Genomic DNA, 19179 nt, shown 5'->3' with positions numbered 1-19179 from the left:
AGGAAGCAGTTCAAAGCAAGAGGGCCTGGCAGGTACTGAATTAAAAAGTTTCTGTGAAAATCAGACGGTAGATGGAAAAGAATGAACTTGAGCATGATCAAATGCTTTTTTAGAACAAGCAAATTGGGAATCAGGTGCTAAAGCAAAATACGGATGTTCAGAAAACAAATAGGGTGTGTTTGTGTCAACACAAACGAAGGAGAACATGATGCATCCAAGAAAGGAGTAACACTTGTGGTTTGGTTCTCCTTGCTCTGGATGGCAATAAAAGCAGCCCTAAAAGGCAATGATAGGAAGTGATTTATAAGACAAATCCTTGGACAGAATTAGAAGACAGCTGGAAATGTCCTCTCTGATCTAGTGGCTTAATTATCAACAAGTCTGAAGCATGTTCCCAGTGAGCTGGGCTCTCTCTAGTATCAAATGTCCGGTTGGGGACGGCACGTTACAGATCTCTCACGCTGTGCAGATGGAGAACTACTATGAAAGGATCAGGGAGACTCACGTCCATGCAGGATTTATCCCTTTGAGATAAGCAAATATTTAACTCTCCAACAGCAACGAGAGATAATGTGTTGTAGGCAGGGATCAAAGCTGGTGACAATAGCTGACGAACTTGCAGTGTAGGTTGCCCTTGTTTTTTACAGAGAACAAAAGGCTTTTGCCCAGTGTGTTGTGTTGTAGCAAGGTCTTAGCCTGTTGATGACTGGGTGGGGAACGTAGGTGGTTGATGTGAAGCTTGAGTTGGCTGTGTCAGGTAGGTGGCAGCGGGGGCTGGGGTGCCTTGGGTAGCCTAACTCTCTGAGTGTGGGAGGTAGATAAGGAGTTGGGGCAGCTGGGGCTGATTTCACCCAGCCACCTTGGGATCCAGCTGCACAGTCCACCAAACCTCACCCTGCAAGACAGAGGTGAGACCATCTTTTACCTCCTCTCCAAGGTCTCTGTTAGGTTACTCATGGCTTTTGCTTAAATAGTACTTCAGTGTTTGGCTCACCGTGTGATCATTCCTGCCTCAGCCTGGCAGAGATGATCATTTTATATATAATTTTGATGACATTTCATAATACATAGAACATGGAGCCCACTCTTGAGTAGGCATCTCTAACACTCATTTAAAGTTAAGTCTTGAAAGCAGAGGAGGACAGTCCCTGCCCCATGTTGCTCACTAGCAAGAAATAACAACTAGAGTAAATGTGCAGCCCATAAAAACAACCACACCTTGTCCTTCCCCTCCTAGACTCTGTGTATGTATAGCACTTCCCTTTTTATTCCCTTCTGCTTTATTTTCAGCACCCTCTGCAATGAGGGACTCCTTCCCAGTTCACATCCAGTATGCCGTCACCAAAGAGACCCTAGTGCTGTGCAGACACTGGCCATAACCCTGCCTACCTGCAGTCAGCATGTCTTGTCTTGGGTGCGTTCTTCTGCCAGAGGGACCTTTCTTTCCATCCCCCCGGGGCTTTGTGGTGATGTGCAGCATACCTCTCAAACAGACACCTCCAGAATCTACAGGCTCAGCAGGGCAATCATGCTCTTAGGTTAAAGAGGCATCCAGCAGTCAGCAAATCTTATTCTTTAATAATCTCACAAGAAATGAGGCTCAGGATTTGTAAAGCATCTTTGACTAAAGCTGTTCTCTGGCAAGGTGTAGCTTATTTTCTAATACTGCATTCAAGGTTGCTTTTCCTTGGGAGTTATTGCATAGCTGCAAGGCTTGATGTCTGCCATTCCCTAACGCCTAGCTGTAGCCCAGTTTACCTGCTGATTTACGTCAGCATTGGCATGTGTCACCACTGGAATGTACCCCCTGTTGCACCTGAATCCTGGTGTGGGTTTAGTACTTTGCTGCCGAGGGGATTGTTGAGTATTGAACTAATGACTTTCTACCTCAGAAATATTCCCTCCTCCAGGGCAGAATTCAAGATCTGCCAAATTAGGGAGGTAGTTGGTTCCTTGCACCACCAGAAACTGCTTTTATGGGGCCAGGCAAGAGGGAGTAGATGGTTTTGTGGGGAAGGCCCCAGGTTGGGTGCTCAAATCTGCCTCTGTCATCTTTGGTCCAAGATGACACTTAGTTTTCATTCCTTCAGAGGTCAGCTTGCAGACCCCTCCATCCTGGTCCCCAGGCCCACTTCTCTTCAGGACCACACTATCAGTTAGCTCTTCTGAGCAGATGGATATGTGCACATTTTCAGACAGGATCATTTGATGCTTTTACAAGTCTGACCCTTCATCTCTTGATATCCCATTCTTTTGTAAGCAAAGGATGGCAGGACTATCTTCATCCCACTTTTCAAGTTACCTGTATTGAAAGAAATTTTTGACAGGAGACACCCCCAGATGAGCTCCATGATAGCGCAGACCTCAGCCCTGAGGGCTCCCAGGCCCTGCCAGGACTTCAGGACACTACTGCAGTGCAAGCAGTATGAGGAGTAAGGCAACTTTGGCATCTGAGCCACAAATGAGCTGAAGTGGATAACTTGTGCCACATTTTAAATGGTCTTGTGCTTCTTCCAGGTGATCCCATCTCCAAAACGAGAAGTGATGGGTACAGCTTGTGTGAATGTCAGTGTCTGGTGCACCTTCTCTATCATACCAGTGCTGCTGGCAAGCAACCAAGCAGATGAGAGTATTGCTTTTAACTGAGTTTAGCATGGGTTTGGACAATTGGAGCATCAAGTGGCTTTTCTTAATGTTTGCTTTCCTCATGTAAAACGTACTGGTGAAGCCCTGAAGAAAGCATGCCTTGTGTTCAGTCCTTCTGAGTTTCCAGGGATACACTAAGAAGCTTTCAGCATTTGTATTTTCAGGATCTTTACTACAGGATAGACAAATGACTTTTTGTAGAAAATCAAATTAACCTGCAGATCAACCAGGGAGAAGAAGGCAAGGAGACTGCTGGACTGGTGACAAGCTGGGACGCATAGCTCCCTGCCTTAGCTCTTGGTCAGAGAACAGCAGAAAGTCCCATGGAGGGAAAGGGATGATACGTGACAAGAATGTATAGCACGTTTATGCATCAAGAGAAAGGAAACTGCTTTGAGATGTTGGTCTTTGTTCATTATGCCCACTTGTACCGTGTTTCTGACTGGAATACAAGAGGTTGTTGTAACCAGCTTTTCCACACAACTCTTAAAGAAGTGACTGCAATTTTCAGGTGGAAAAACAGAAGCAGCTGGTACATTTGTCGAAGCTGGAAATAGAACTCTGATATCTGAGAGCTCTGGTTCCTGCTTCAATTGCAGAAACACCCTGCTCTGTGTTAGAAATCTTCTGGAGACCACTCTGGGTTGGAGAGGAGGGTGGTAAGGATGAGTAGATGGGACCTGTGGGTAGTAAGATGACAAGAATGACAGGATTAGACATCTCTGTGGGCGTGTTCTGTGGCAACAGGCAGAAATATGCTAAGTTCCCCATTACCAGAGGGTGGAAATTTGAAAATCAAATGCTAAATTCAATAGCAGGAGAAAAACTTTGATTTCTGCTTTTCTGATTTTTATCTCCCTTCTTTCTAGAGGTGGGAGCACAGAGACAGGTCGAGCTCTGAAGTACATTCTCCGCAAGGGATTCCCTGGTGGCAGAAACTTGAGTGTCCCTGCAGTCTTGATCATCATTTCGGATGGAAAGTCCCAGGGCAGTACCACGATACCTGCAATGCAGGTGAAGGAGAGACGCATCACGGTTTTTGCAGTGGGAATCAAGTTTCCAAGGTAGGAAACTTCCCAGAGAGTGGGAAATGGAGGCCTAGCTAGCCAAATGGCAAGTCTTAGTGAGCGAGGGGTGGTCTTGTGCTAGATATGAGTTTTGGAAAGAGAAAAGGGGAATTTTGGGGGTAACAGAGGGCATGGAGGAAACACTAATTTGGTGGCTGGTGTAGAGGGAGGACCAGAGCTGGTGAAGGAAGCTCTTCCACTGAGTAGAGCTGTGCTATTGCCTGAGACTAAACACACCAGGATCTTGAAAACTGTTTGAAGGGTGTCATGGTTTTGCATCAGCTCTCTGCTGCACAGAGTTTGTTTTGATACTCAGTTCTTTGAGGATGACTAGGCAGTTGAACTCCCCCCTTGCTCGGCAGGTGGGAGGAGCTGCACATGCTGGCTAGCGAGCCCACCGAGCAGCACGTGCTCTTTGCTGGAGATGCCGACGATGCTGCCAACGGCCTGTACAGCACACTTACCAGTTCTGCCTGCAGTGCCACTGCTCCAGGTAACCCCTGTCCTGGCTCCACCTTCATGCCCATGCTTTAAGCTTGGACTGTGTCCCTCAGTGAGAAAGATGAGGCAGTGTCAGAAAGCGTACAGGGAAATTAGCAGGTGTTGCACTTTGAGGTAACCTGCTTCTGGTGCCCAGACTGGATGGCATGCTTGCCAGCTACCTGTCCGAATACCTGCAAGCTGCAGGATCCTAAATCTTTCTATTGCCTCTGAAAATAGGAATATTGGTCCTTGCTCATGTCACGGGGGATGGAGGGATAAAGGCAGTTGTGTTAAATCTTCTAATGGACTTGGCTGTGTGTTAAGGGGAGGCCACTGAGGGCTTGCAAGAGATAGAAAAGATAGAACTAGAGTGGTCCAGAGGTAGAAGAAAATCAAATACATGAATGACAAAGGCACCAGAGGGGCTGAAAAGTTGTCATCGAACCCTGACCTCAGCAGTGCAAGTTTATTAGCAAAGGAGGCTGAATAGCGAGCACCCCAGAAGGGGGGTAGGCTGGTGAGCTCGTCGACAGAAAATTTCTCTTCTGGGCTTTCATGGAAGGCTCCATGAAGCACTGCCTGGTCTGTTGTTGGCAGGTAGATGAGGAAGACCAACCCATTTCAAAGTAGTGCACTACTCCCACACAAACTTTGTATTTTCAGGCAATTGATCCTAGGTTGGATTTGTTCTTTGCTACAGGCTGCAAAGTTGAAAACCACCCTTGTGAACGCAGGACCCTGGAGACTGTGAAAGAGCTGGCTGGAAACTATGTGTGTTGGAAAGGCTCAAAGCAGCCAAATGCAGTGCGGGCTTCACTGTGCCCTTTCTACAGGTGAGATGGACATCCACATCTCTAAGAATGGAGCTGAGAGAATACGATAGAGATGGTAATAAGGCTTTTATCTGACCATGACTCTTTGCTGGGATGAAGATCCCTCAGAAGAAGACTCGTGCAAACATGGTCTCTAGACCTAGGAAGAGGCTCTCCTTGCTCTTACCATTGACTGATCTGAGAAGCAAAGGGTGAGAGGAGGAACTGAGACAAAGAAGCAGAAGATGATTAGCCCAAGAGCACCACAAATATTATAAATGGAATTGGGATTAGTTTCCTACCTGTTGAACCGAGATGCTTTGAAGTTTACATCTTTGTACTGACTCTGTTCTGCAGAAGGTTTCTAGGTCTGGCTCCCTGTGTTGGTGCTAGTTCTGTTTACATCCACACAGGCTCTCTTCCTTTCAGAGAAGCACTTTTTCCTTTGCTTGGCTGCCCTGGGGGGCTTAGGAAGGACTGTCCTATGCAGAGGCTCCAGTCATTGGCAGAAAATACCCCCCCGGTCATAGTACGGCAGTGCCAAAACTGGGATGCGCACAAAGAGCTGTATTGTCAGGTCGATGGCAGTGAGCTGTGTAAGGGAAATGTCCTCTTGCCTGGGGAGAGGAGACTGGAGCTAAAAACCCATAAAGCATGTCAGGTCCTTCAAATAATACTGTGACTGTAGACAGTACAGCGGGAGAAGTGCTTTAAAAATGAGCTGCGAAGGGAAAGGCAGCTTCGTGCTCTCTGCTGATAAAAAGAGCTGAGTGAAAGTGGCATTGTACAGAAATTGGTAGGGGGATTGGTTTCCCTTTGAACAGATGCTTGATGTGTTTGTTTTAATGCCAGGCAGTCAGACTAATGTTTGAAAATCACTCCGGATCTGGGCTGTGCATTGATGGCCTGCTGCACAGATATACTGGGGGATGATTGTATAGACAATTTCAGACTTGTCCTAATGGCTGTGAGTGTTTCCAGATACCTGTACCTCAGAGCCTACGTGGGAAAGCAGAGCAGCTCATGGCTTGCTTATGGCATCCCGAAAGTGATGGTTTTGGGCCACAGTTGCCATGAGTTTGGGCATCCCTAATGCAGAGCACTGGAAGATTAGTGGCATGATAAAGCTGCAGGTACTGGAGAAATAGAAACCTGATTAACAGGGATGAAAGTTTAAAGCAGAAATCATCTCATTGTCAGGAGCCAGTGTTAGCTGCCCTCTTACGTGTGGCAAATATATACTCCTGCTCTAGGGTGTGGGTTTTTTCATATCATACTAGGGCAGGGAAATGATGGAGGAAGTTGAAAAATCCCACTGGGAGGCACGGCTGAGGACTGAGGATTTCTTCCCAGTCTAAACCCTGCTTGTCCACTAGTTGTTGCAGCTGAATAGGTTAGCTACTAGAATTAATATTGAATAAGAAATTCTCAATGCTGTACAATTTTCTTTTCATTCTAATTTGGAGCAAAAAGTTTAACATCTTTTCTGAAGCAACTAAAATATAATTATTTGGAGCTTTAAAAATACATTAATAATCTTTAAATATAAAATGTTAAGGTAGAATTCAAAACCAAGAGTAGAATTGATTAAATTATATTTTTTTTCTTTTGCCACCCCACTCAGAATGGGCATCTTCTTTTGAAATACTTGTTTTGAAAAATTGTGTTTTCAAAGGAAAAGTTGTTCCATTTAAAACACAGTAAGGTCAACCTTGAAGATACCTTGTTCATCTTTAAATTCATGATACATTTTATTCTTCCTGTTTCAGATGGAAGAGAGTCTTGATAAAACACCCATCCAGGTGCTTCCGAACTGTATGTCCAGGTAAGACTTAGCCTTTTTTAAAATTGTATTTACAAAGCAGGAAGGGTAATAACTAAAGAATAAAAAGATGGGGTTTTATTCTCACTTCTAAAAATTTTGTTCTGAGTGAGAGATTGTGATCCCTAGCAAGAAGTCGATATTACGTCCCTTTTTTTTTTTCCTGTCTCATGGCTATCTATGACCGAAGTTTTTCTGGATTAAAATATCTGCCCGTCATTTCACTTTCCATTTAAGGAGCCAGTTAATCCTCATCTGCTCTTGTTCCTGGGGCAGAGGCTTGCACTGCTTCCCAATGCCTGCGAGGAGTCCCTGCTCTCCAGCTAGGGGAGTATGCAGCAAGACGCCTCCACTTACTCACTTGATATCATGAACATTGTCGGTTTAGCAGGGAACCTGACACTTACTGATTGCCAACTTGTTTTTTTCACTCTGGAGATAGCTATGGTCCTTGAGTTCTGCCCTTAACCCCATCTTTTTGATGGTTCTGGTGACAGTGCCTTTATTTTCTTTGTCAGTACAGCATTGTCTAAGCAGCAGGCCAGACTCTGATCCCTTCATTCCTGGTGTAAATCTGACAGGGCTGCATGACCTTTAGCGATTCTGTAGTTACACAAACAAAATTTCATTGGTGGTGTTCTGAGGCAAATGAAGTGAGGTCACAGTCTGGTCTGCTCTCTTCGCCGTCCCAAAACGGAACAGCCGTGGAGGTGAGGGTGCACATGGCCCTGTGTTAGTTCAAGCTCTGCAGCAAGAGGGGCAGAGGTGTGACCCCTTTTCCGCTAACAGCAATGCTCACACTGGGACGGGAAGGGGCAGGCTCCCTGCTGACTCCCTCTCTTTCCCGTCCCTGGTCCCGTTTAGACCCTTGTGACTCCCAGCCATGCCAGAACGGGGGCACGTGTGTCCCAGAGGGACTGGACAAATACCACTGCCTCTGCCCAGTGGGGTATGGAGGAGACATCCACTGCGGTAGGTGTGAACCCGCGCTCTCCCTCCTTCTTTCTTGGCTGTGTCCTGCCTTTGCGGTGCCTATGGCATGGCCACAGGGACAACTGAGGTTGGGCTGCAGCCTTTGGGTTTTTCTCTGGGAGCCAGGCCGAGCTTTCTCTCATGCTGGTTATGACTGTCAGGCCCAGTGACTAGGTCTTGCTGCTCAGAAACCTTGTGGATATGGAGAGCACCGATACTGACGGTCTCACCCTGGTGTGGCTGCCTTTGTTTCTAAATGCAGGTGCTGTGTGAGCAGCAGAACAGAGAAATTGGGAGAGATGCATAGGTATGTCTGTTGGTCCCCTCCCTGCACGCATGGTCCCAGGAGGGACTCTGATTTTTGGGTTTCAATGTAAGAAACCCAAGAAGGTCCTGATCTTCAGAAAATGCTTTGTACTTCCTCCACAATCAAGACTCCCACTTCAAAGTGTCTCAGGGTGTTACAGATGAAGGTCTGGTGCTTGGGCTTTCTCCTTTCTCCAAAATACGATGTACTGAAACCCGGAGTGTTTTCCCCAGAATACTAAGAGAGTGGAGTTGTCATTTCTAATTTGAAGTTTGCCACCCAAACGTTCAGGAATCCCCCCCAGATTCCCACAGATATTTCCTGTCTCTAAAGGCTTATGTGGCATCCAACCAAAATAAAGCACACGCCTGGCACAGTTGTCCTCCAGCTCCTGACATGCCTGGCGAACCATTTAGGTTACTGGACGCAATGTCCCTTCTCCACACCCCAGGGCTTCCAGCAGGCCCCAGCTGAAGTGCCCAGCACGCTTCTCTTGTTGCCGTGCTGATGACAAATTGCTGTCTCCCTTTTCAGCACCAAAGCTGAGACTTGAGTGTGGCGTGGATCTCCTTTTCCTGATGGACAGCTCGGCAGGGGTCACACTGGAAGGGTTCCTGCGCTACAAGGCGTTCCTCAAGAGGTTCCTCCAAGCAGTGATGGGTCAGGACTCACCAATGAACGTGGGGGTGGCCCAGTACGATAACGATGTCAAGATGCCCATTGAAGTGGGCCAACATAAGGATGCATTCAGTCTCATGAAGAGCATTGATGCTTTGAATTTCAGTGGAGGAGGAACCCTGACAGGCAGAGCCCTGCAGTACATTGCACAGCATGGTTTTAGGAGTACCCCAGTCTTTGCAGACATGCAGGATGATCTCCCACGTGTGGTTGTCTTGCTCACGGACTCCAAGTCCCAGGATCCAGTGGCAGAAGCTGCTAAGTATGCGAGGGACCGAGATCTCTTCTTGATCGGTGTAGGCAGTCGCTTCATGAGGGCAGAGCTGACCAAGGTGACTGGCAATCCAAAGCAGACAATTGTCTACTCAGACCCCCAGGACCTGTTCAACAGGATCCCAGAGCTGCAGAGAAGAATCTGCTATGTGGACAATCCTGAAGGTAAGACTGTGATATGGGCATTGCGGGATGAGTTTGTCAACCACAAGGAGGTCTTCTGAACTCCACTGGGGAGGAGGGAAGGACAGAAGGTTGAATGTCCTTGTTTTGTGTGTGTCAGTCACAGATCGAGGGACTAACCTTCTATCACTGCTTTTTATGGTGGATCTCTGTGTATTGGTGTGAAAGGGTCATAGATCACCCTTCACAGTCAGTGATCAGCAGTGATTAATTTTGTCCACCATTTCCCTCCCCCCCACTTTTTTTTGTCAGAAAGGAGTACGTATATATTCTGAAAAATACCGTGTTTGCACTCTCTTATCCAGGCTGCCAGGCACAGTCTCTTGATTTGGCATTTGCATTGGATGCCTCGTCTGGAGTTGGCCTGGAGAATTTTCTGCGGCTGAGGAGCTTTGTCAGGAGCAGCTGTTTGCACTTCAGCATCAACCGGGATGTCACCCAAATTGCCCTTGTGATCTATGGCAGCAAAGCTCACACTGCGTTCGCTTTGGACACCCACACAAGCAATTCAGATGTCCTCCAAGCCATCAGCCAGGTGCCTTTCTTCGGGGACTTGGCCTCTGCTGGCAGCGCCTTGCTGCATATTTATGGTGATGTGATGACAGTGCAGAAAGGAGCAAGACCTGGTGTCAACAAGGTGGTGGTGATGCTAACAAATGGGGATGGCATGGAGGATGCAGCTGCCCCAGCTCAGCAGCTGAGGGACAATGGCATCTCGGTATTTGTGGTTGTCATCGGGGACGCACGGGCGGATGTGCTGCTGAGGGTAGCTGGGTCTCCCAACTATCTGGTCCATGTCTCCTCCTATGAAGACCTGCAGTATTACCAAGACCTTATCATCGAAAGAATCTGTGAAGGTGAGAGAATGTCCCATCCTTTCTCTTTATGCTGGTACCACCAGCCATTGTTATCATAAGTTTTCTGAAGCTTTACCGAGTGAGCTTGATATTATCTTTTACGTTTTTCAGATGGGGAAACTATGGTATAGAGATCTGCTGTCTGTCCAAAGCAATCCTATAGGAATAGGAACCAACTTTCATAAGATTCAGCCCAGTGGGTGAGGTTGGGCTTAGTGTGACTGGCTCTTTCCAGCCCTGCCAGGTCTAGGTTCTGCTTTCCCTGGGGAAAAAAAAAAAAAAAAAAGTTTGCTCTTTCTCTGATGTTGCTTTAAACATATAGAATTTTGCTGTGCATTACTGTACCCCCTGCAATGTTGTAGGCGGGGCTTAGGGGGACAGATTTCTGCAGTAGTGTTGGTCCCTGGGTGAAATCTTTGCTGTCTTGTTCAACAGGTTTGTGCCCAGGTGTTTGCAAAGTGGCGGGTCTGAAACCTCATCACTCCTGTTCCTCCTTAGTGTCCTGCTACTGAACTTAGCATGTAGGCTCTCCAGATGTTGTTTGTGTTGCACAGGATTTAATCCTAAATTCAGAATCTATCCGTTATGAAGTCCGCAGACTGTTAAATTGAGGCCTTCAGGTACCTTGTGATTAATTTCATTTGCAGGACCAAATCCTTATCTCCAAAGTGTTCAAGGGGGAAGATTTTTCAAATACTCGTGTAAAAGCTTATGGTTGTGCAAAAAAAGAAAAAGAAAAAGGTGCACTTTCTTCAAAACTTTGAGGCCTGAGGGCCAGTCCCCAGCTGGGAAAAAATTGACTCTGATACCAAGTTTGAAACACTTGCGTGCTGAGTGTGAGTGCCTGTGTTTGATGGAAAACAGCTTTTCAGAAAGGATAGCAGCCCTGGTTCACAGACATTAGTGGTGGCTAAAGTGCTCCTAGTCAAAACGCCATGCCTTGTTTCTCATTCAAAATAGTCTGAGTTTAACATCTAGCTATTTGCTTTTGTTATGTTTCAACCTGTTTGTAAGATCACATGAAGAAGCGTGTTGAGCTCCAGCACAATCAAAGGTCCTTTTCATCTTTGGGCATGCCTGCGGCTCCTTCAGGGTTAGAAAGAACTACAGGGCTGTCTTTTTGGGGTGAGTCTCCTGGCAGGTTCTGCAGATAGTTTCTACCTGGAGCTTTTCAATGTGCTGTATTGCAGTGGTATTTTCAGCTGTGTTATTATAAAAACAATCTACTGTACCATGAAATTAACTACAACGCCACGGATGAAGAGGAAGAGATGGCAAGGTTCGGTGAGTTAGGGTAATAACATATCATTTCCTGAGACTGAATTGCTACTTTCATTTCATGTGCAGGCAATCGCTGTTTGTACTAGATAGGCTGGGACCAAGGATGATGTAAAGATAAGCCCTTCATTCAGTCTTGTACTCCAAGTCCAAGACTCAATAACAGAATCATTGTCTGTGAAGGGACTTTAAAAAATTTGTGACTCATGATAAAAGTATGTGAAAAACAGACCCTGCCTCTGGACACCTGAAATACTGTATTTATTCTGAGGTTCAGCTGGGAAGAGACCAGAAAAAAAAAAGATCCAGGCTCTAAGAGAAAAGATTCCAAGCATTAAATATATCTGAATCTGAGTAATGGAAATACAGACTCTTGGGATCATTGAAAGGTATAATCCCTGAAGTGCAAGAAGGTTATTTAAGATGATACTGCATTAACAGTAGGCTTGAGTTCAGAGGAATGGTGTCGGGGTGGAATAACATGATTCCCCCAAACAGGGACCATGGGGTTATGCTGTGGGATAGCCATGGAGGGAAGTGGTGGGCGCATGGCACGTGGAGCAGAGCACCATGGAAAAGCTCTCTGGGGAGCAGCCAGCACCTGGAAGATGGGTGTCGGGTCCCTGGTTTTCATTGCCAGTGGCTCTACCAGCCTGTGGTAAAAGCAAACGTGTCCATCCCTAGGGATACAGTCAGGCAGGACCCCATCTGAGATGTCCCATGATGACAGAAATGTTGTTGAACCCAACTTGGCTCCATATAAAATCAAGAGGAACTAAAGATTGAGATGTCTCAGATACAGGTTTTGACTGTCAAAAAACTGAAATTCAATGATAATTTTGCTGATTGGGTGTAGGTTGAGAGCTGATGTGCATATACCGTTATCTGTACAGGGAGAACACAGTGTGTGGTAAGCTGTAGGAACTGTCCTGATGGATAGTGGATAGAATTCACATTCTTTCCTTCTTCCCCTTTTCCTACTGCCTCTGTGTTTTTTCTACTGCAGAGCAAAGGGCAAGACTAGCAGCTCCAGACTCTACACCATGTAGTTGTTCAGCAGAGGAATTTCACACCCTTACCAACACTGCGGTGGAGTTGCCAGCAGACTGGAAGCAACTCCCTCTGGGATGCTGCTACTTAACCTAACGTATTCACAGCAAGGCAGCATGAAACACTGCCAGCCCTGCTGACAGCTGGGCTCGGCTGTGTTAAGAGGGTTGGGAAAGCTGTCACATACTTCACAAGAACAGGGCTAATAACAGCTTGGGCCGTGGTTGCAGGCTTTTCTCTCAAACCTCCAAGAAGCCCAGAAATTTCTCCTCTGTTATTTTCTATTCACGCCGTTCCTGCTTCCTAGCTGACCTCTTGTCCTTGCTCTTCTCTGGTGGAAACTCAGGTTGTCTCCAGGGCAAAGTGGGGTTTGAAATGCAGTGGCGTTTGGGGTTGTAAACTGCTTGGAGCAGGCCATGTGTCTTGCTCAGCATTGGCAGTGTCTAGATGTGGGAAGGCTTAGAGGTGCTCGTGTGTCCAGTGCACAGCTCTGAAGATGCTCCGTTTTGCTTTTCTTTGATATGCAGCCTAACACGACGTCACTCTTTTAAACTTTATTAGGAATATTATCCTCCAGATTAGAACATCTAGCAAAGCTGTTCCTCTTCTCTAGGTTAAACACAGAGGAGTTTGTCCTCTGCGTCAAGATGGGGTTGCAAGCTTGGACCCTCTGCCATGTTAATGTGGTTTTCCAATCCCATTAGCCCTAGATGACATTTTTTGATGTCTGAGTTATATAGTTGCAAAAATATATATGTTTTTGCAGCATTCCTGATGGATGTGCGTCCTAGCTATTAATACTCTGTGCCTGAGCCTGCTGTTCTGCTTGTGTTTGTTGCAGAAGCAAAAAGCCCCGTGAACCTGTGCAAACCCAACCCATGTATGAACCAGGGCGTATGCATCCTTGGGCCTGGGAGCTACCGGTGTGAATGCCGCGGCTGGGAAGGACCCCACTGTGAGACCAGTAAGGACCAGCACATGGCAACTGCAGATGAAGTCATCCATTCTGCCCAGCCCCTGTGAATGGATCCCACATCTCCACCTCTCCCTTGAGCAGAGATGTAGCTGTAACTCTTGGACAGCTGTTTGGTGATGGGGATCTTGGTGCTGACATGGCCTCTATCACATGGGAAGTGGAGAGATTTGGGCTGCTGAGGCGAACAAGGGCTTCTCTCCAGAAGCTGTGCCCCGTTTCACACATTTACTAAGAGGGTTGACTGTGAGGGGACCACAAGAAGGTCTAATAATTTTGGTGATCTTCCTCCACTCTGTTCTGTTCTTCTTTTCCCTCTGCCCTGCTAGAAGAAACAAACCCTCCTTGACTCCTGGGGTGGAAAGCTCTGGCTCCCTTTTTATAGGAGTAAGCTGTCTCTGTTGGAGTGTGACCCTCTATTGCTTCCAGTGCTTTCCATGGTGCAAAAGCCTCTCCATTGCCTTCCTCCTCTTCAGCAGGGGAGCAATGGCTGGGAGGTGGTGAGCCTCTGGCTCCCTGGAGGTGCTCCTGTGCCCATAGTAAGAAGTTCTCAATTAAGTGGGTTTCTCCCTTGCCCAATACTGTGCTCTTTACCTGAGCCCAGGAGGTTTGATTTCCACCCCATGGCCTCTAACGTCTGTCAGCTAAGGCCAAGCAGGTGTTTGTTGGGTTGTAATGGACTGAATGTGAGCTTATCCTTTGGTCCTAAAGCCCTTATCTCCCATGTCTGTGTTTCTGTTCTGCAATAGGAGTTCTCCGGGGTGATTCTCCAAGATCCCTGGTCCTTCCTCTGCACTCCCATGTGCAGCAGAGTTCAAGTGGTTTGCAGCACTTTTCCAGAGCCTCCCAGCACACCAAAAGGCACGTGGATCAGAGACACTGATGCGCCAAGTGTTCCAGTTCCAGGAACGCTTACTGCCACTTGCAGGCACGATCCAGCAAGCCACCACTGTCCTTGGCAGTGACTGAGTTGCTCCAGCAACAGGGACTGTGCTGAGGCCGTTCCCAGTTCTTTCCTTGCACAAACTGAGCTTTCCAGTGCTCGCTCTCTTTTTAAATTGAAGTAAACATTTTTGTTTAAGTATTTATTATTGGCATTTTGTATTTCTTCATCCAGATTCTCATTCCAGGGTTTTTTTTAAACAGACTTCTTGAGAGCTCTTTGAGTTAATCTAAAAACATGTAGAAGTCTGAGCAATTCTGGATCTCCTTCTGAAGGGGGATAGCGTAGATTATGCACTGGCAGCCATATCCTGGAGTGAATGGTATGTTTCATGCAGGAAGGCAAATCAGAGGAAGAGGAGGGAGAACTAATTATGAGCCTCTATTCTGTTTTGTAAGTTGTGCGTACTGCTTTCTTCTCTGCTTTTATTTGGAGTGATTGAATATGGTTTAGCTTCATGGGCATTTTGTAGACACGCATTTTTGGTAAGGAGAGGTTTGAAAAGGATTTGTTTTGCAAGAGATTTCCATGGTTTATGCAACTCCAAAGCAGATCTGTGACAGTCACTGTGTGTGGCTTTTAGTAGGTGTGTTTTCCTTCTAGATTGGACCCAGGTCAAATCCAGTTACCTGGACTGCAAACACATCAGGTAAAGGCAATCTCTCAACCATTTCCAAACAAAGGTCTGGTCTGTTGTAAGCTCTGGACAGAGCCATGGTTTGCACCTTCCTGCTGGTTGTTGGACCTTGGTCTGTCTGCTTTCAGGTTTAACTCCATTCCTCCCCTTCCAGCCTCACTCTTACCTGCTAGCCCCAGTCTGGCCTGGAGGGGACAGGACCAGGACAACATCCTGAGCAGCTTCACACGAGTGCTGGGAGCAGAGCATGGCAGGCAACATGCAGGTCAGAGGAGGAAGAGGCCTGGATCTCTCCTCCCAGATGCCACCCGCCCTTTCCTTTCTCCTCCTGCTGGCCACCTCTTTGATCTCTCCTTTGCCAGTGCATGTTTTTCTCTTATTCCTTCTTTTTTTGCCCATTCCAGGACCTCTTCTTTTTGATGCTGTTTCCATTGCTCTGTGCTTTGTCATGTCGCTTTGCTCTCCTTTTGGAGCTGGCTGGTGAGAACAGCGTATTTGTCCTGGCCTGAACCCAGATGGATGAGCCAAATGACATTTCTACTTCCCCTCATTGTTTTAAGCTGTTCTTGTCTATGGTGCAGCAGCAGCCTCTGCAAGCACAAGTTGATGGGCCGTGATGGTTCACATGTGTCTCCAAAGACAGTTTGGCCACATGCCTGGATCCTTCAGAGCATCAGTCTCACTGGATCACTAGATCAGTTTGCCCGTAAAACTAAAATTTACATAATTGCTTCCCTGGGGCCTGTGGTTCACACTGTTATGTTGTTCTCTGCTGTCTTTCCCATGGTGTCCATCACCTTCGGAGAGCAGGAACAGGTCTGGATAGGGCCAAGGCAGAGACATTAACTGTGACTGCCAGCGCCGGTGAAAATAGCATCTATTGTTCCAGAAGAAGAAAAATCCCTTCAGCCAGATGTCCTGGCCCCGTGTTTGAATGGTAACATTAGATGCAGAAAGAGAGACACAAAGTACTCCGCAGGTTTATTGTCAAAAGAAGAATGGTCTAAAGTACTCTTGGGGATGAAAGCTGTCACTGAGACAGGAGCAGCTCTGTCATACCTTGTTCGAGAAACCAGGCTAGGAGAAAGGAGAATTTCCTCTTTCTTTTCACTGCCACTTTAGTAGATTGTCTGTGTCCTAAGGCACAGCAGAATAGAGGCTTAGTTGAAGGGCTGGTATTTGGGATAGAAAGAGAAACCAATCTATTAATGTTACTGAGGCATGGCTGTAGCCAAGCATTGCCCCTGCTGTAAAACTGTCAGCCGTCTCTTGTTGTAGGGAAAATGGGCTAGATCAGACTCACAGCTGACACCCAAAGACGTTGATTCATGTTTTATGGTGCAGAAGTGCCCGTGGAGCCGGCTGGATTCCAGCCAGACTGCTCTGAAAACTCTCCCCAGCCTCCCTGTGCATCTTCTGTTGTGTGCAGGGTCAGGGAGACTGCCACTTCGCACCCTCATTGCCCCGTTGGGTTTGCAGCTCCCTGGTGGTTTCCCTGTGACAGTTTGTCTAACGGCATCATTAGTTCACTCCTCACAGGCATTTGTCTTCTGCAAGATCGGGCTTCCCTCTCAAACAGAAACGTATTTACCTTGTCTGGCATGCAGCTATGGAGCTGGGATGTGCTTTCCTAGCCTCATGCAGGTGCTTACAGCCTTTTCCTTGTATCTCCGTTGCCTGCAGGGTAGTTTGTACAGAGCTGCTGAGCACTTTGCCTTGTGGCAAACATGGTTTGGTGTCATTTTCGCTTCTAAGTTCTCTTTGTTTTAATACAAAGCTAGTAAGTACATTTTTAGAGTGCATGGGCTTTACTGGGACAAAGGATGCTTGCTTGGGTCCTGAGTTGGGGGAAACCCTGCATTTGTACCATCCTGCTGGTTTTAAGCACAGATAGACAAACCTCTTCGTGTGATTCAGGAATCGCAGACTCTGAAATCTCATGCTTGAGACAACATTTTAATACTGGATGGGATGCATCTAGCCCTGTGCATTGTTTTCTCAATTACAGATGGTATGATGCTATGGGCTCAGAAAACCAACTGTATCCTGGGCTGCATCAAAAGCAGTGTGACCAGCAGGTCAAAGGAGGTGGTTCTCCCCCTCTGCTCTGGTGAGACCCCATCTGGAGTACTGCATCCAGCTGTGGCATCCCAAGTACAAGAAGGACATGGACCTGTTGGAGTGAGTCCAGAGGAGGCTGCAAAGCTGATCAGAGGGCTGGAGCACCTCTCCTGTGAGGACAGGCTGAGAGAGTTGGGGTTGTTCAGCCTGGAGAAGAGAAGGTTCCAGGGAGACCTTATAGCAGCCTTCCAGGGGCCCCTAAAGGGGCCTACAAGAAAGCTGGAGAGGGACTGTTTACAAGGGCATGGAGTGATAGGACAAGGGGTAATGGCTTTAAACTGGAAGAGGGTAGATTTAGATTAGATATTAGGAAGAAATTCTTCACTGTGAGGGTGGTGAGGCACTGGAACAGGTTGCCCGGAGAAGCTGTGGAGGCCCCCTCCCTGGAAGCGTTCAAGGCCAGGTTGGATGGGGCTTTGGGCAACCTGGTCTAGTGGAGGGTGTCCCTGCCTGTGGCAGGGGGGCTGGAACTAGATGATCTTCAAGGTCCCTTCTAACCCAAACCATTCTATGAAAGATTGGAAATTCATGGAGGAGTTTCAGGAAAGCTGGTTCCTAAACCCAGCCTTCAACCTCTAGGTGCATCTGGCAATGGTCTTATTGCCTAAAACACCCCAGGGATCCCTGGGTGTCAGGTATCTACATGCGCTGCAACTGTGACCTTCCTCCTAAATGCAGCTGATTGCTGAAACCTTGGATGGTTGCTCAGACATGCTCTGGCAGCAGCAGCACCCACCAGATCTCCTTTTGTACAGGACAAAGCACTTTGCAAGATAAGGAAGTGGCAGGGCATTGGAAGGAGATGGGAAAAGCCCAGTTGGTTGCAAGATCAGGATATATGGCATGGTCTTGGAGAGACCTCGTAATCGCATAGTCAAGCAGGATATTGCTGAGCAGTTGTTGGAGCTGTTTTATTTTTGTTTTGGTTTTCTTTTTAAAAATTTGAGTTGAAGATCCTGGCCAATTTCTATGCTCCTTCTCCTGCAAATTTTAATTTAAAAAGAGTGACTTGGGTCTCTGACATGATCCCTTATTAAATTCACTCTCACAGACTTGCTTTAATTCAATCAGAAATACTTAATGAGAACTTACCTGATGGAGCTCATTCCCTTAAGGCTGGGTTGATGTTTGAGCCTGGCATAGCCACCAAGGAGGTGGGGTCCCTGTGAAGCCAGCACTAATCCTGTCTGGCATCAAGGGAGTGCAGAGGATGCTGTCTGTGCCAGGTCGTTGTTAGATGTCTAGGCTGTCACTAACGGAGCTGTGAATTACTTTCGCTCTGTAGGATTGCTGGATGAGCCTTGGCTGGTCGTGGGCCATGTGCTGACTTCAGGGGAGAGCCTATTTCTCCTTTAAGAAACTGGGATTTAAGTAAGTGCCATGAATTTCACCCCCTTTAGTCTTACCTTCCCTCAGCATGCAAAATCATGCCTGTTTTTGGCGAGTAACTGTTTGGTGCCTGTACTGTAAAGGCTGCAGTAGAGGAGCTAGGCTTTGGATTTGGCTGTGCCACCCTCCCTGGGCACCGACAGCCGGGGCCAGCCTCAGCGCTGGCACTGGGTGTGCTGATGCTGTCCTTAAAGCCAGCTGGCTTCTTCAGCTTGCTAAAAGCCTGCAATCTGATTCTCTTCTGTACAAGTAAATTAATTTTATTCATACCCCCAGACAACTTATATAAACATTCAGGCCAACTTCTCTACCAATAAGAGACAGGTTTTTTTCTTCCTCTTTAAAATCTGGCACTTGTGTTGTAGTTGAAAATCAAAGTGTCCGCTAGCTTTCTTGATGTGCTAGGCAGGCTGGTGGGATCTCCCAGTAGCTGTTGTAGGGTTGCTCTGTGTATCTAAAGCAAGAACTGGAGGTACGTAGGTGAGAAACTTGCTAAGAAAAATGGTTTGTAGCAGCAAATTTCTTTCCAGAAGAATATGGGCATCTGCTTGTGACACACCACAGTGGCCCGGCTGCATTGTGCACAGATGAGAATTCCAGTGGGAATAACTAATGAAGCAATAACAGTAAGCATTAAATTGTGTATTTCAGTAGCAGTAGGAGCTCTGCCTCCCTACACAGCCATGTC

At 47.0% G+C, this 19179-nt stretch overlaps 1 protein-coding gene across 3 annotated transcripts in view; it reads left to right on the top strand.

Annotated features, from left to right (window-relative positions):
- VWA2 (von Willebrand factor A domain containing 2) overlaps positions 1-14456 on the top strand; it is a 28453-nt gene extending 13997 nt beyond the window's left edge. The window contains exons 6-14 of one of the 3 annotated variants that reach the window (XM_054832103.1): positions 3516-3710; positions 4076-4206; positions 4897-5029; positions 6778-6833; positions 7695-7802; positions 8644-9225; positions 9549-10100; positions 13270-13392; positions 14151-14456. In XM_054832103.1, coding sequence (XP_054688078.1) covers positions 3516-3710; positions 4076-4206; positions 4897-5029; positions 6778-6833; positions 7695-7802; positions 8644-9225; positions 9549-10100; positions 13270-13392; positions 14151-14284 — 2014 coding nt within the window. In that variant the 3' untranslated portion in view covers positions 14285-14456. The remainder of the gene's footprint in view (positions 1-3515; positions 3711-4075; positions 4207-4896; positions 5030-6777; positions 6834-7694; positions 7803-8643; positions 9226-9548; positions 10101-13269; positions 13393-14150) is intronic. The other 2 variants (XM_054832104.1, XM_054832105.1) reach the window with 2 other exon arrangements.
- The last annotated feature ends 4723 nt before the right edge of the window (positions 14457-19179 follow it).

Source organism: Grus americana, chromosome 7 (genome assembly GCF_028858705.1).
Source record: "Grus americana isolate bGruAme1 chromosome 7, bGruAme1.mat, whole genome shotgun sequence".
Lineage (NCBI taxonomy): Eukaryota > Metazoa > Chordata > Aves > Gruiformes > Gruidae > Grus > Grus americana.
This window is presented reverse-complemented; position numbering and strand designations above follow the sequence as displayed.